Source organism: Anabrus simplex, chromosome 5 (genome assembly GCF_040414725.1).
Source record: "Anabrus simplex isolate iqAnaSimp1 chromosome 5, ASM4041472v1, whole genome shotgun sequence".
Classification (NCBI taxonomy): domain Eukaryota; kingdom Metazoa; phylum Arthropoda; class Insecta; order Orthoptera; family Tettigoniidae; genus Anabrus; species Anabrus simplex.
In genome coordinates, this window is record NC_090269.1 from 193,242,644 (window position 1) to 193,259,451 (window position 16,808).

A 16,808-nucleotide genomic window follows, 5' to 3' on the forward strand; every position below is an offset into this window, starting at 1 on the left:
TTTGTGCCTAACAGTGAAAAACTGACCTCCAACATTCTTAAACATTTTACATGTTTTTTATGGCTGATGATGACCTAGACTAAGGTCGAAACCGGTCCCATTTAAATAGAAATGTGATTGCTACGTTTCTTTCTTTTGAGTATTGAATAGGTTGAACCTCCAGTTATTTAATTTTTAACATCAATAATTTCAATACGGAACAATGAAATTTTTATCTTTAAATTAACATGTCCACAGTAACAAGAAAATGCATTTTTTCCTTTTCCGTAATTTCTGTCTGTCTGTCTGTCTGTCTGTCTGTCTGTATGTATGTATGTACACGCATCACGAGAAAACGGCTGATGAGAATGTAATGAAAATCGGAATGTAAAATCGGGTGATGAACCGCTACAATCTAGGCTATAAATTATTTTAATCACACTGAGTGAAATTGTAATTTAGGGGAAGGCCTGAAATTTAATTCTCAAATATTTATGTTATTAGTGGTCGTGTCTTGATGAATGTCGCTAGACAAAGATGGGAAATAAGTCGCTACAATATAGGTTATACATGCTGAGAAAAATGGTAGTTTAGGGGAAGGCCTAAAATTTTGTTGTCAAATATTTATTTTATTAGTGGTCGAATCTTCATGAAAATTGGTATTCGAAGTCGGGGAATAGGTCGCTATAATCTGGGCTATCAATAATATTATTCGCACTAAGTGAAATGTTAGTTTAGGGGAAGGCCTGAAATGTACTGAGGTTTTTTTAATTTGCTTGGCGTCGCACCGACACAGGCAGGTCTTATGGCGACGATGGGATAGAAAATGAATAGTGGCGAGAAGGAAGCGGCCTTGGCTTTAAGGTACAGCCTGGTGTGAAAATGGGAAACCACGGAATACCATCTTCAGGGTTGCCGGCAGTGGGGTTCGAATCCACTATCTCCCGGATGCAAGCTCACAGCTGCGCGCCCCTAACCACACGGGCAACTCGCCTGGTCGTACCGACTATAACAGCCTGCCTGTATATTGGCGGGAAGTAGCTGGGGAGTAAGATAACTTTCTTCTTTAGCATGCCATTCCTCTGGTTCATACATTTTCTGACATATCTGGTACGTAACACACTGGTTCATCATAGTATTTGAGCTATTCATTCCCAACTCTGAGGCACTGATTGGAATGAGTAGTGTGCATATTTAACGGAACAATGACAGAAGAGTGTTCAGGGCAGTGTGCGACCTGGTTATTCCAGCTCTGGAACTTTGGACTCTTAGATCGGCACCGTAGTACTGTTCGTTGAAAGTGAGAGAGTGTGCGGTTTTTCATTTGATTGAGTATTTTATATGATAACATTGCTTTCAATCGCTACATTCCTACTGACATTTTTGTAATGACCTATGTTGAATTCAGTTAGGAAAACCACCAAGTCAGTCTTTCTGAGAATCCCGTAGCGAAGCACGGGTACATCAGCTAGTCTTTCAATATATTGAGTTTATTTGTTTTGTATTTTATATCTTCTATTGTAGCTCTCTCATGCTTTCTTTAAGTTCTGTGATCCATCTAATATTAATATTCTATTTTGCCATGCTGATTTCTCGTTCAGGTTATATGTGATTATTTCACCTAAATATTTAAATTTTTCTACAATTTTTATTTCTTAGTTCCCCAGCTTAATGTTGTTTGCATGTGGAACTTCAGTTAGCATAATTTCTGTTTTTTCAAATGAAATTTTCAAACCAATATTTTTAGCTATTTTCCGTAAAGATTGTATTTGTTGTTTTGTTTCCTGAATATCATTGGCCAGAAGAGCTAGATCATCAGCAAATCTACACAATTCAAATGTATGTTATCCTTCTGGGTTCTAATTTTTTATTTTTTGAGTTGTTCTTGTACCATTCCCTCATAACGTACTCAAGTGCACATTTGAAAAGAAGAAGTGACAATCCGTCACCCTGTCTTAAACCAGTTGTTACCAAGAATGGTTTAGAAAGTTCTCCTCTGAACTTAATTTTAAAAATTGTATTAGTTAGAGTAAGTTCAGTAAATTTAATTAGCTTTGGGTGAAGTCTGAAATGTCTTAAAATTTTTAATAATAATAGTCTGTGTATGGAGTCCTAAGCTTTTTTGAAGTCTATAAACATTATTGAAAGGAGCTTGTTTTGTTTTCTGCAATATGCCATGACTAGCTTCAAAGTTATTATTTGTTCAGAGCAGCTTCTCCAAGGTCTGAAGCCTCCATGGTATTCACCTAACTCTTGATCAAGTTGTTCTTTAATCCAATTATATAGTACTGTATCTTAGAAAAAATCTTATACATACAGTCAAGGATGGTAATACCTTGATAGTTGTCTGGATTATTTCTTTCACATTTCTTATGAATTGGATTAATTATAGCTGTTGTCTATTGTTCTGGGAATTTTTCTTATAACCAAATCTTTTGTAATATCATATGGAGGGATGTCTGAGTCACAGTGCTGGCGTTTTTCCACATCTCTGCAAGAACCTGGTCTTCTCCACATGCTTTGTAGTACTTCACTTCCTTAAGCACTGTTTCAACTTCTTTTGCTGTAGTTGAATTTATATTTTCTGGTTTAGTTTTTATCTCCGAACAAATAGTATGTGATCATAGATGAAAAGCTAAGTCATTTTGACAAATTTAGCAGTGAACGTGAAACTCAAGGATAAACTCATGCATAAGAAAAAAGATAAATTATCACATTAGAATGAAGTCAAAAACAAAGTTAAGGTAGAAACAGTGCTTAACCTGAGATCAGGTTTCCCACGAGGGGACCGAAGAACGAGCACGTCTGCTTGCTAAGATGGTCAGATGATCAAAGACAAAGATCCTACCTCCTCTCCCACTGAAGGAGAGGGGTAAGATTGGGAAACATGAAATGGTGCAACCACCAAAGAGAACCAATCAGAATGCAGAATTCACCTTCGAATTTTACATTCACCAATTACATTTAGTCTTATTTCTCCACTCAAAAGTCTCTTCTTTCTTGCTGACACAGTGATAATAAATGTTCGTGAAAAGTCTTTGTTTATGCAACAGGAAACATGCTTCCAGAACTGTGCATGTAGTATAGGGTGACATATAATTGGATCAAAGATGAAAATATTACAATTCACAGATTAATGGTAATTTTTTATACAACCCATAAGTAAGAGTTTCTAAAACAGAATTCAAAATGATCTGGATGGATCCAGGTTTATGAGATCAACACAAGTCTTCCAAGTCCAAAAGTCCAAACAGAATAAAATCTTATACAACAACAAATAATTTTTAATACAATAAAATAAGTAATCAACTAAATCAACAATCAATAAATTGAAGAAAGTAGATAGAAGAATCATCAGGACAATCATCAATAAGAAACACCAAATTGATGGCCAGTGGAGATTATTACCTAATGAAGTGGTATATCGTGAAAGCAAATCAATAATAGATGCAGTGAATAAAAGGAGAATTGCCCTTTTTTTTTTTTTCATGTATTCAGACTGCCAGAAACCTGGCTAGTGAAGCAGTTAATTAGTTACTTCTGAAAAGAAAAAACAAAGAACACTTGATTCACACAGATCATGAATGATTTAGAAGAATTCAATTTATCAATGCTCCAATTCGAAGGCTGAGAAGAGTAGAGGATTCTTAGGAATAAACACTTACGATTCAAACTCATAACATGTGAACAAAGGAAGTATATCATTACTGACAACCGAAGGACAGCAAGATCCGACAGGATGAAGAAGTTTTGGGAGTGAAAGAAGAAGAAGAAGAAGAAGAAGAAGAAGAAGAAGAAGCTGAAAAGCTGACTCTATATAATACTATTAGACTTGAATGTATATGACTGATTAAAGTGCTCCAATGGAGGTGTAAACTATGTTTAAAAAAAAATAACAAGAAGTAGAAGAAATGTCAAATCATTCCCACTACTGTTTTCATACTGCCACAGGTTGCAAGATAAGAGGCATAGGGAAATTAAAGCCACAGTGTTAGTTGCAAATAGAGGATATTAGAGATTTTCAGTTCATTCATAGAGGCTTCCAGACTTAGTACTGAAAGGCATAACAATCCATAATAGCATAGATTTAGGGACAGGTCAGCATCAGAAGAGGGAGCAGTAGAAAAGAAGACAAGGACTACTTCTACACTTTCATATACTGCTGTCTTCATCAATCCCTGTTCTCCTCCATCCATTTCTTCTCAGCCCCTGATGTGCTCGTTTCTGCTTCCAAGCTTCATCAGAAAGGCAGGCTTCAAAAGACCACCAGTATTTGTCTTTATCTTATGTCTCTTTCCATTTTCTGTGTTTGTTCAACTTCCTTATCATCCAACACTTCCCTCATCATCCGCCAAGATGGCCCCCCATTGAGTGTTGAATCCCACCCTTCTGATGAAGCTGAGAAGCAGAAACAAGTTTACTAGGACTGAGAAGAATTGAGACTATCTGTTTGAAGATGTGGAGATTGTTGTATTGTGTTTCATTCATTCATTCATTCATTCATTCATTCATTCATTCATTCATTCATTCATTCATTCATTCATTCATTCATTCATTCATTCATTCATTCATTCATTCATTCATCCATTATCATTATAGACTGTTATGCCTTTCAGCGTTCAGTCTGCAAGCCACTGAGAATTTACTAAACGTCGCCACAATCCTCGATTTGCAACTAGTGTTATGGCCTCATTTCAGTTCTATACCTCTTATCTTTAAATCGTTAGAAACCGAGTCTAACCATCGTCGTCTTGGTCTCCCTCTACTTCTCTTACCCTTCATAACAGAGTCCATTATTCTCCTAGGTAACCTATCCTCCTCCATTCGCCTCACATGACCCCACTACCGAAGCCGGTTTATGCGTACAGCTTCATCCATCGAGTTCATTCCTAAATTAGCCTTTATCTCCTCATTCCGAGTACCCTCCTGCCATTGTTCCCACCTGTTTGTACCAGCAATCATTCTTGCTACTTTCATGTCTGTTACTTCTAACTTATGAATAAGATATCCTGAGTCCACCAGCTTTTGCCCCCATAAAGCAAAGTTGGTCTGAAAACAGACCGATGTAAAGATAGTTTCGTTTGGGAGCTGACTTCCTTCTTACAGAATACTGCTGATCGCAACTGCGAGCTCACTGCATTAGCTTTACTACACCTTGATTCAATCTCACTTACTATATTACCATCCTGGGAGAACACACAACCTAAATACTTGAAATTATCGAACTGTTCTAGCTTTGTATCACCAATCTGACATTCAATTCTTTTGAATTTCTTACCTACTGACATCAATTTAGTCTTTGAGAGGCTAATTTTCATACCATACTCATTGCACCTATTTTCAAGTTCCAAGATATTAGACTGCAGGCTTTCGGCACAGTCTGCCATTAAGACCAAGTCGTCAGCATAGGACAAACTGCTTACTACATTTCCACCTAACTGAATCCCTCCCTGCCATTTTATACCTTTCAGCAGATGATCCATGTAAACTACGAACAGCAAAGGTGAAAGAGTACAGCCTTGTCTAACCCCAGTAAGTACCCTGAACCAAGAACTCATTCTACCATCAATTCTCACTGAAGCCCAATTGTCAGCATAAATGCCTTTGATTGATTTTAATAATCTACATTTAATTCCATAGTCCCCCCGTATGGCGAACATCTTTTCCATCGGTACCCTATCATATTATGCTTTCTCTAGATCTACGAAACATAAACACAACTGTCTATTCCTCTCGTAGCATTTTTCAGTTACCTGGCGCATACTGAAAATCTGATCCTGACAGCCTCTCTGTGGTCTGAGACCACACTGGTTTTCATCCAACTTCCTCTCAACCACTGATCGCACCCTCCCTTCCAAGATGCCAGTGAATATTTTGCCTGGTATACTAATCAATGAGATACCTCGATAGTTGTTGCAATCCTTCCTGTTCCCTTGGTTATAGATAGGTGCAATTACTGCTTTTGTCCAATCTGAAGGTACCTTACCAACACATCCACACTAATTTTACTACTCTATGAAGCCATTTCATCCCTGCCTTCCCACTATACTTCACCATTTCAGGTCTAATTTCATCTATTCCTGCTGCCTTATGACAATGGAGTTTATTTACTATCCTTTCCACTTCCTCAAGCATAATTTCACCAACATCATTTTCCTCCTCCCCATGAGCTTGGCTGTTTGCAACACCACCATGATGATTTCCTTTTACATTGAGAAGATGTTCAAAACATTCCCTCCACCTCTCCAGTGATTCCCTGGGATCTATTATGAGTTCACCTGAATTACTCAAAACACTGTTCATTTCCTTTTTCCCTCTCTTCCTAAGATTCTTTATTACTGTCCAGAAAGGTTTCCCTGCTGCTTGACCTAGCCTTTCCAGGTTATTACCAAAATCTTCCCATGACTTCTTTTTGGATTCAACAACTATTTGTTTCGCTCTGTTTCTTTCATCTACGTACCAATCCCTGTCTGCCTCGGCCCTTGTTTGGAGCCATTTCTGATAAGCCTTCTTTTTACGTTTACAGGCTGCTCTCATTTCATCATTCCACCAAGATATTCGCCTTTTCTCATCTTTACATACAGTTGTTCCTAGGCATTCCCTTGCTGTTTCTACTACAGCATCCCTGTATGCCACCCATTCACTTTTTATATCCTGAACCTGCTTACTGTCTACTGTTCGAAACTTCTCACTAATCATATCCATGTACTTCTGTCTAATTTCCTCGTCCTGGAGATTTTCTACCCTTATTCGTTTGCAGACAGATTTCACTTTCTCTACCCTAGGCCTAGAGATACTTAGTACACTACAGATCAGATAGTGGTCTGTATCATCGAAAAATCCGCGAAAAACTTGTACATTCCTAACAGATTTCCTGAAGTCAAAGTCTGTTAAGATAAAGTCTATTATGGATCTGGTACCCTTAGCCTCCCATGTGTAGCGGTGAATAGCCTTATGCTTGAAGAATGTATTCGTAACTGCTAAACCCATATTAGCACAGAAGTCCAGCAAACGCTTCCCATTCCCATCAGCTTCCATATCTTCCCCACATTTACCAATCACCCTTTCGTATCCTTCAGTTCTATTCCCAACTCTCGCATTGAAATCGCCCATTAGCACTATTCTATCCTTGCTGTTGACCCTGACCACGATGTCACTCAATGCTTCATAAAACTTGTCAACTTCATCCTCATCTGCACCCTCACGTGGTGAATACACGGACACAATTCTTGTCCTAATTCCTCCCACTGACAAATCTACCCACATCATTCGCTCATTTACGTGCCTAACAGAAACTATGTTGCGTGCAATGGTATTCCTGATAAAGAGCCCTACCCCAGACTCTGCCCTTCCCTTTCTAACACCTGTCAAGTACACTTTATAATCTCCTATCTCTTCCTCATTATCTCCCCTTACCCGAGTATCACTTACTCCTAGCACATCCAGATGCTTCCTCTTTGCTGACTCAGCCAGTTCTACCTTCTTTCTTCCATAAGCCCCATTAATATTGATAGCTCCCCATCGAATTCCATTTCATTCGCCAAGTTGCTTCCAAGGAGTCCCTCGCCTGTCAAATGGGAGTGGGACTCCATTACTCCCATAGGTCCGAGGCTTGCTTAAAGTGTTCTGAGCTCAGTAAATTCATGAAGCAGGATGCTGCCCTACTTGCACATAGTCCAAGTGAGGATCTCGCCTCTAACGGGTTATGGACCACCGGTGAATTGTATAGTCCTGGCCACCTGAGCACAGGGAGGGCCCCGACTCAGAATATGTCCAAGATGCCCGCTCCCATTCCATAGCAACTGGTATCCTGACTCTCAGGACCACTTACTAGGCCACTCAGCCATTGCCCATGGTTCACGAACTAGGACGTGACTACAGTAACCCACAAACATGAACCATTTGTGTTTCATGTTTGTTCATTTTGATTGCTCTTTCTTCTGCTGCTGACCTGTCTCTGTGTTTATCCTATTATGTATTTCTAATTGATCAATACTTGCTCCTTTGTCACAAGACTTTCACCACATACACGTACCTTCAGAACGACTGTCCTTTGTTTACTTCCTGTGGCCTTCTCGCAGGGGACGCAGTTGGATGGTGCACAAGGCTGCCAACTTGTTTACTTAGGAACTAAGGGGCTAGTGGTAGAAAGGTGAATTAAAAGCATTTCCTTGTCATGTGATGGATGGGTAGGGTAGGGCCTGGACAAGACCAGTGATATGGGGACAAGCATGCCCCCAGGTTAGTCATGAAGCAGGCTTAGGTCTCTAGTTTCCTACGCAAACAACATTGGTCTGAACTGGTTAGGTTAGGGCCTGGACAAGACTATTGGTCTGGATTTGTTAGCGCATTCTATGTAGGCTAGTGGTGGAATAGTAAATTAACAAATTCCTTCCATACTTTCCTGACAGAGATTGTCCTAGGGCGATAACAGCGCATTCTCTTTGGCCGAAGGTCAATAGCAGAGCAAGATACATCATCGCTAATATTAGTTCATTGTCGATTGTTGATTGATGAAAAGGCTGCCTGCGATGGATGGGTTCTTCTCAGTGTAACAGATTTTGCACACAAATATAAGACCAGTTTGAATGATTTGGTGGAGTTGTATCAACATCGGATTTGCCTTCCAGTGAGTGAGTTTGCAAAAATGTGGACGTGATGTTCCATTGCGTGTGAATAAAACTGGTAATCATGGTGATCGTGCATAGTCTTTTCATGTTGACGAGTTGAATGGGGTGTACAGTGTGGTTGGTTTGTGAGTGCTCAAAAAAATACTTTCTTTGAAGGTTCTAATTTAAAATTATTTGAAATTGGTCACTTTGCTGTCCTATAGTGTCTGTTACCAAAACCCCTGGATCCCAGTGTGAAGCTGAAGTTGGCTTTTTTTGTGACAAAACTATTGTGAATTGGTCTAACTTCTGTAGGGAGGTTTGTATAGCCTGGATCTAGGCTAATAAAAATATCATAGTGTGCCCTATAATGACTTAGTCCACGTCGAGCCAATGCTGAGATCGGACCAAGTGCATTATAGTGAACAATACATTCACCGCAAAGTGAATCAATCTGGCACATAGCTTACCTTGCATGACTATCCTCTTCATCAGCACCGGCGTAACAGCATCTTCAGGGGTAACGGGTAAGGAAAGGGTTACCGTTATAAAATAAAATAAATGAAGAGGAATAAAAATAATGTGCAAGGTGTTAACTAACACTAACCAAAAATAAATAATGGTTGAGCTGCATTTCCGATTTTAACAAACTGGTTTATTACAATACTGTAAAAATGCTGATAATTAACAATGATCAAATTTTTTTTATATAACTGACATGATAGTCATAAACAAATTAATCAGTTTCTTGACAAAATGGGTATCTTGCATCACCTGTAAACATTGTGGAGGAGATGTCAGCATCATGTAAACGTTAAGCGCTGCAACAACCACCATAATAGTCACGTCAATGAAAATGAATTTAAATATAAATCTGCTCATAGGCACTCCTATCTACAAAGAAACTACCTTATTTCTAACGTGAATCTATGGCTCAGTGCTCCTAATTATCCTACCAGTACTAAACAAGCCTCCAATATACACAATTGTCTGGGAATCAATCGCGAGACTCTCCCAATTACAACCCTATGACAACATACACATGAGAAGAACATATATTTTACTTCATGTAAATACATCTAACTAGTTATGTGCTTCTATGAATGACATCAACAATCGTGTATAAAATTTCGTCTTCCGGACCAATATAAAAAGCTCACTGCTCTCCTGTATTCTCGACAGACAAACCTACAGTTTCAACATTCCAGCTCTCATGTCCTGATGTCAGAAACGACCTATATTAGCCTTTCAACACTTCGTTTTTTGTACCAACTGAGCTGTCATTCCTTTCTGCCATAAATATCCCCCTCAGCTGACAGCATGTAAACAGAGACAAGGGGGGTGCGATTCTCCCTTCTTCCCGGCCCATGAGTCTAACATACATATTGCCCTCATTATAATATAATTACTACAGGCCATTTTATTCCTTATATCACAAATTCAACACTCTGTCGCAGATAAAATCAAATACAACAGGCCCGATCATTATTTAGCATTAATGCTCTCAGTGGCACATTTCTATATATATCTCGGCCTTCTTATGGGCACATACCTTCACAAATTATCACTTGATTATCAATTCTTATTTTCTTTAGGGCCTCGACTCAATACTCTGGGCACAATGACGTTATTTCTCAACTCTTATAGGCATCTTATGATATGACTTGCTCACCCTGTTACTCCAACCCAAGTGTTTATAAGAGATATAGAAGATCCTAGGCTTTCTTCACATGACAACTAACATTACAGTCTACACTGCACATGCACCTGGATAGTACCTAAACCGATTGTCTTGGTTACACTCATATAAGACTGTATAGGTCCCAGTGAAATGAAATACACGAGCTCAATTTCCCTACCTTGAATATAATATCTGCAATAATGACACTAACGAAATACATAAGACTAAAACGTGCAAATATTAATAAACTAACCAAACTTGAGTCCTGGAAGCATAAAATTGTATTTACACGGGTATTCATATCCTAACCTATTTACATATTGGCAGAATGCCAAATCTATCTATCTTTCTCTAACCATTATCGCAGTGCTGCATGCTTAAACAATGGAATTATCTGACCTGTGTCTGATGATATAACTGAACAGTTCCCCTAGTGGACATTGCGAATTTACGCCATCATGTCGGCGTTAGAAGCTGGTGACAGCACTCGTGGTTCGATGACTGGTGACATCCTGGTCAGTTGTGATGTTCTCTGCAGCTCGTTCAGATGACGTGATGATCGCCTCCTTGATGTCGTGATGATTGGACATTGCCAATGGTCCTGGTTCGCACCTCGATGCCTTGAAGAATCCTCGACAGCTTTGGTCCCAATTACCGCTTTACCATTATGTATGAGCAGTGTCCAGTCCACTCATAATGTAGGAGAAACTGTAAGGAAACTCACATTAAAATATGTCCTCCGTTTGTTTTAAATTCATAATATCAGGTCACATTCTGAGCGTTAGCCTAGTAGTACAGGTACACAATTCTCAACTGCACTGCACTTTACTCTTGACTGCTCTCTCTACTGACCGAATTACATTAATTTCAATCTTCTGAGCCTACACTAGCATGTGTCATTCGTTTAGGACAATATGAACCTCAGATTATGCGATGTGACTATGCACGAACAGCATTACTAGCCGCAGAATATTCTCATAAGAAAACAGGTCAACACTTGCTTTATAAAGTTCTGATCTCTGTTATCATTGTTGTTACTTACATTTCCCAAGTATAAGGTGAACTCTGACTGCGTTGCTTGTAGATAAAGGCGGTCTTCTCTGCGCAGAGCAACAGCGTGACAGACAGTGATGCACACAGTGAAATGATTCTGGCGCGCTCGTCAGTCATATATATTGGAAGTCTAGCATCCACGCTACCAAGCTCTGCGTGGGTGGGCTTCCAATGCACGCCCGCGGTATGGAAAATTTCTCCCGCGAGATGCATATTAAGTACTCATACTTTTATTATGATTACAACTATAGACATGCCGCATATCGAAATTTCCCGAAAAATGTTCTGATTGTGGTTCTGGTATCCGATCCTTTGTAGTTATCTTGTAATCGAAGATATTAAATAAATTCCTTTCCCTCCAATGTGAAAATTCCCGTGATAGCTCTCGCAGCTGCGTGCTTCCCAAGCTTCAGTGAAGAGGTTCGCTGGGGTAATAAATTTTAATGAGCATCTAGAAACTTCAGCTCGTGTCTGATGCTACATTCTCATGAAAAGCGAGCAATCTCAGATACTCTTACACAATAAAAATGCCACCCAAGGCGCTTTCTTTGTGGTCTCATATAATTCCCATAATTATTATAAAATCAGCATTCTTTGACCATGAACAGAATGGTTCAATAGGTGGGTCCAGTATCATTGTGGAAACTGATGAAAGTAAATTCATCAAGAGGCAGTACAACAGAGGGAGGCGTATAGATGGGCAGAGGTTATTTTCAGGGGTGGAGAGAGAGAAGTACAAACACTTTTTCGTTGTACTTGTAGAAAAAAGGGATAAGGAAACTTTGTTAGCTGTGGTCATGGACTTGATACTCCCATGAAGTATCATTATCTCTGATTGCTGGAGGGCATATGATGTTTGGAGCACGAGGGATTCGTGCACCTCCAGGTGAACCACTCTCTTCAGTTCATGGACACGAGAAAAGAGTGGTCACATGCATAGGGAGAACAGGAGGGTGATGCCCAATGATCACCCTGCCATGTACACCCAAAATATTGAAAATAGGTGGTATCGTTTGAAGCATGGCAGCTACTAGGTTCCAGGGTTCAGCAGGAGGAAACAATTTTTCCTCGGATATCTTGCCGAATCCGTGTTTAAGAGCTCCTTCCCCTTTAACGTCCGGGTGCATGAATTCCTGAAGGCTGCTGCAGTGCTGTACCCACCTCTGCATTAAGGTAGGTTTCATATAACATTATTGCTGTTCTGAATTCTACATTGTTTCCTTCACATCTTATATTTACTTGTGCCTTTATTGTGTCGGGGTTGGTAACGGAACTTAATTATCATGATTGACGGCAATGATGTCATGTGCCACTTTACGTTGGCCAATATGAATGCAAGTATCTACTGTAGCAATGGAAAATGGTGTGTAATACTCTTTGTTAGGTTATAAAAGTAAATGTACTTCTGGGGGTGGGTTGGTGGATCCCTTGGACATCGCAACAAACATGTCTCTCCTTTGATACTCATTCCAAGTACATTTTTATCAATTTCTACTTCCTTGTAATGTTAGAAACATCTTGTAACGAGGTGTCAGTTGTTTACTTCCTATTTGTGTTCCTAACATTCATAGCTTGTTGTCATGTTTTTGATCCTTTCCACTACTTCATTTATATTGAAAAAGAATGTAATGTATGTCCTATGTGTGTGTATGTTATAACTAAGAAGTCATTATTTTCTTGTTAAGCACATCTTTTTCCTTCTCTCCAGAACCCTCTGCAAATCTTGCGCAGGCCACAGATGAATCATGTGAATTGCCTCTAAAGTGGGAAGAAAGCCTTCAAATATACATATCTCACGTAAGTCCTTACTAGAAAACTAGTCAAATATAATGTTTGAATTTGAATTACTAACTTTTCTTATTCTAGTTAGATCTGTTGATTCAATAACCTTGTCAAGATATCATGCTACTGCCATAGGTATGACAATAACCATGTGTGTCAATGCCACAATCAGTTGCAGCAAATAGTTTTTATTAAATGGACTGTATGGAATTGGTGTAGGGACACTCCTGAATCTGGGGAAAGCCAAAGACATGATTTGAATATAGGGTAGGGGATCTTATGCAGACAATACAAAGATTAATTCAATACTGTTGCTATATTGGTTTGAGAAAAAAATCAAGAATTGTTTTCATTGGGAATTTGAAAAGTGGTAGAACTTTGCTATTTTCTATCTCAATTATTATGAAGAAGCCAACTTGGAAATTTGTTTTAACATTTCCTTTATTTTTGTAAATTTTCTGCACAATCATACACTGTCTGTCTGTTAAGTCATCATCCTGGAGTCTGGTTGGACCCTCAAATTGCACCTCCAGAAGTTATGCAGTTATAGGGAAAGTGCAAAAACCAATGGCATTGACAAAATGAGGCATACAAGTTAAGGTGAGGAGTGATGTAGTTTGCTATTGTTTTCCTCACTGAGTCAGAAAGTGCTGTTGCAGCACAATTGGCATAAGTAACACCTATCTTAACACTCCACAAATCGTGCTCCATATATTACTCAACACCAGCCATTTCAGCTTCCATATTATCGTAGCCATGGGTGAGCCTGGGGCTTCGCAGGCAATTGAACACATAATCTACATATAAAACTTTGGAGTTTGTCTCGTTTGTGTGAATTCACCCTATGTTTGTTAGTTTTCTTTTTTTAAACATATTTGAGGCTGTTTGAAGATAAATACAAGAAGATTTTCATTTCTTCCACCTTATAATTTATAACAGGACTTATAACAGGAAAATGTCTGGAGGTATGGGAGGTATAAACAGGATTTTATTTTTTATTTAAATTCATTTATTGAAAAATACAAGGCAATTACAATTTATTTTTCTACATAGTTTCCTACTTTGGAAATGCATTTGTCCCAGCGTATGCGCAGTTTTATTTATTTTTGACCTTATCATAAAAAGAACAGGATCGTGTCATCAGCCAGTTGCGCATGAAGTCTCCCTCACTCTTGTCATCTTCAAATCGTCGGCCTCCTAGAGCTTCTTTAAGCAGTCCAAACAAATGGAAATCACAGGGTGATAAGTCCAGGCTGTAAGGAGGATGATCAAGTGTAGTCCAGTGCATTTCCTGTAGCTTGGAGACAGTTAGAGCTGCAGTATGGGGGCCGCGCATTGTTGTGGAGAAGAATGACCTGTCGAATCAGTTGGTGTCGTCCTTTGCGGCGATGTGCAACCCTCACCTTGTTCAACAGCTCGCACTAGTAAGCAGCATTGATTGTGCATCACACATGCAAAAAATCAGTCAGCACAAAGCCTCACCGATTGAAGAAAAGAGGTTGCAAGAACCTTGCCAGCTGACAGTCGAGTCTTGGCTTTCACTGGTGTGCCACTCCTTAATAGCTTGTTTGGATTCTAGAGTGTAGTGGTGGACCCATGTTTCATTGCAGGTGATTATCCGACTCAAAAATGCATCACCTTCTTCCGCAAACCTTGCTATAATCCTCTGACAGACCTCCAAACGTCTCATCTTCAGATTTTCGGTCAAAAGTCAAGGGACCCATCTGAAACACACTTTACAGAACTGTAGGTCATTTGTGATGACTGCTTGACAGCTCCCATAAGTGATTATATATATATTAGTTTTAAGTGAGATATGTTTTGTCAACTAATTTTCAGATCTTAAACATACTATTTTAGACATACAATGCATTGTTGTACATAGTGACATATATGCCAGTTCACGTTACGACATGCCCCATTTGGATGTGATCTAATGTTTATTATCGTGTGGTATTCCTTTGACAATACTATCTTAATCATAGCTTCATCACATAGATATGTATGCATGGTTCAGCTGAGGATGACCTTTTGTAAAGGGTCGAAACCGGTCCTGTAGCATAATAAGTGCAATAAACAAGTATTGATAGGTGGAAATCCTTTCCTATTTCTAATTGATTCTGACTTGTTCTGCTATTTCTGATACTCTTGCGTGTCGATCATCGTCAGTAATGTCTTTAATCGCATGAATGTTTTCGTCTGTAATGCTGGTCCAAGGACGGCGATCGTGTTGCTGATTTTTCACATGTTCTCGTCCTTCCTTGAACTTTTTATACCTGGCAGACACACACGTCCTTGACAATGTCTGATCACCAAACTGTGCAGTCAATCTCTGGCAAATTTCGCTACTGTAACTCCTTCATGAGCAAGAAATGTTATAATTATGCATTGCGCAATGGAGGGGTGCACCTGTTGTTCCGACACCATGAGCGTTACTGACAAAACGGTGGAAAATATCTAACAGCATGCTCTCCCCGCACCTAACGGTCCCGCCTAAGCATAGCAGAAGCACGGGGCCATTCCTACCAACGTTGATGTTCAGGAACAAAAATCCTGTTTATATTTGATCGACCTTCATATTTCAACTAAACTTTATGATTAGAATGTACCAACTCAAGGATACTTTTTTTTTTACATACACATAGGTTCCAAATCTCTGAATGCTGGAAGCCTGAAACACATACTCCAATTAAAATGTCTGTTGATATTCGATCAGTCAATCAATCAATGATCTTCATTTAGGACTGTTGGTCAGGTGGCAGATTCCCTATCAGTTGTTTACCTAGCCTTTTCTTAAATGTTTTCAGAGAACTTGAAAATTTATCAAACGTTTCCTTTGTTAAATAATTCCAATCTCTTATTTCTTGTCCTATAAATGAATACTTGTCCCAACTTTTCCTCTTGAATTCCAACTTTATCTTCATATTGCGATCTTTCCAATTTTTAAAAGCTCCGCTCAAGATTATTCATCTACTAATGCCATACCACACCATCTCTCTACTGACAGTTCAGAACAACCCACTTATTTGAGCAGCTCATCTCTTTTCTCCCAAGTTTTCCGAGCCCAAAGTTTGCAACATTTTCAGAACACTACTCTTTTGTTGAAAACCATCAAGAACAAATCATGCTGGTTTCCTTTGGATTTCTTCCCGTTCTCATATCATGTAGTACTGGTATGGATCCCATACACTGGAACAATACTCCAATTGGGGTCTTAACCAGACACTTATACCAAACCAAACCAAACCAAACCAAACCAAACCAAACCAAACCAAACCAAACCAAACTAAACCAAACCAAACCAAACCAAACCAACCCAACCCCATGGCACTACAGCCCTTGAAGGACCTTGGCCTACCAAGTGACCGCTGCTCAACCCGAAGGCCTGCAGATTACGAGGTGTCATTTGGTTAGCACAATGAATCCTCTCGGCCATTATTCTTGGCTTTCTAGACCGGGAGACACTTATACTCCCACTCGTTTACATCCTTATTACAACCCCTAAATATCCTGGTACCTCTGTGCGAGATACACAACTGGATATATGGCTAGATCTACTCCGTGGACCTAAGGTGAACATGGATGTCTATGTTCATCGGAGGTATTTCCATGACTTTGTTCACCAGTATCCGGACACATGACATATCTTCACGGACGGTTCTAAGATAGGTAAGAATGTTGGTTGTTTGTTCATCTGCAGTAGT

At 39.3% G+C, this 16,808-nt stretch overlaps 1 protein-coding gene across 1 annotated transcript in view; it reads left to right on the forward strand.

Moving 5' to 3' along the window:
- LOC136874430 (X-linked retinitis pigmentosa GTPase regulator-interacting protein 1) overlaps positions 1-16,808 on the forward strand; it is a 1,071,624-nt gene that overhangs the window by 840,932 nt on the left and 213,884 nt on the right. Inside the window, exon 20 of the mRNA XM_067148064.2 lies at positions 13,031-13,119. Coding sequence (XP_067004165.2) covers positions 13,031-13,119 — 89 coding nt within the window. The remainder of the gene's footprint in view (positions 1-13,030; positions 13,120-16,808) is intronic.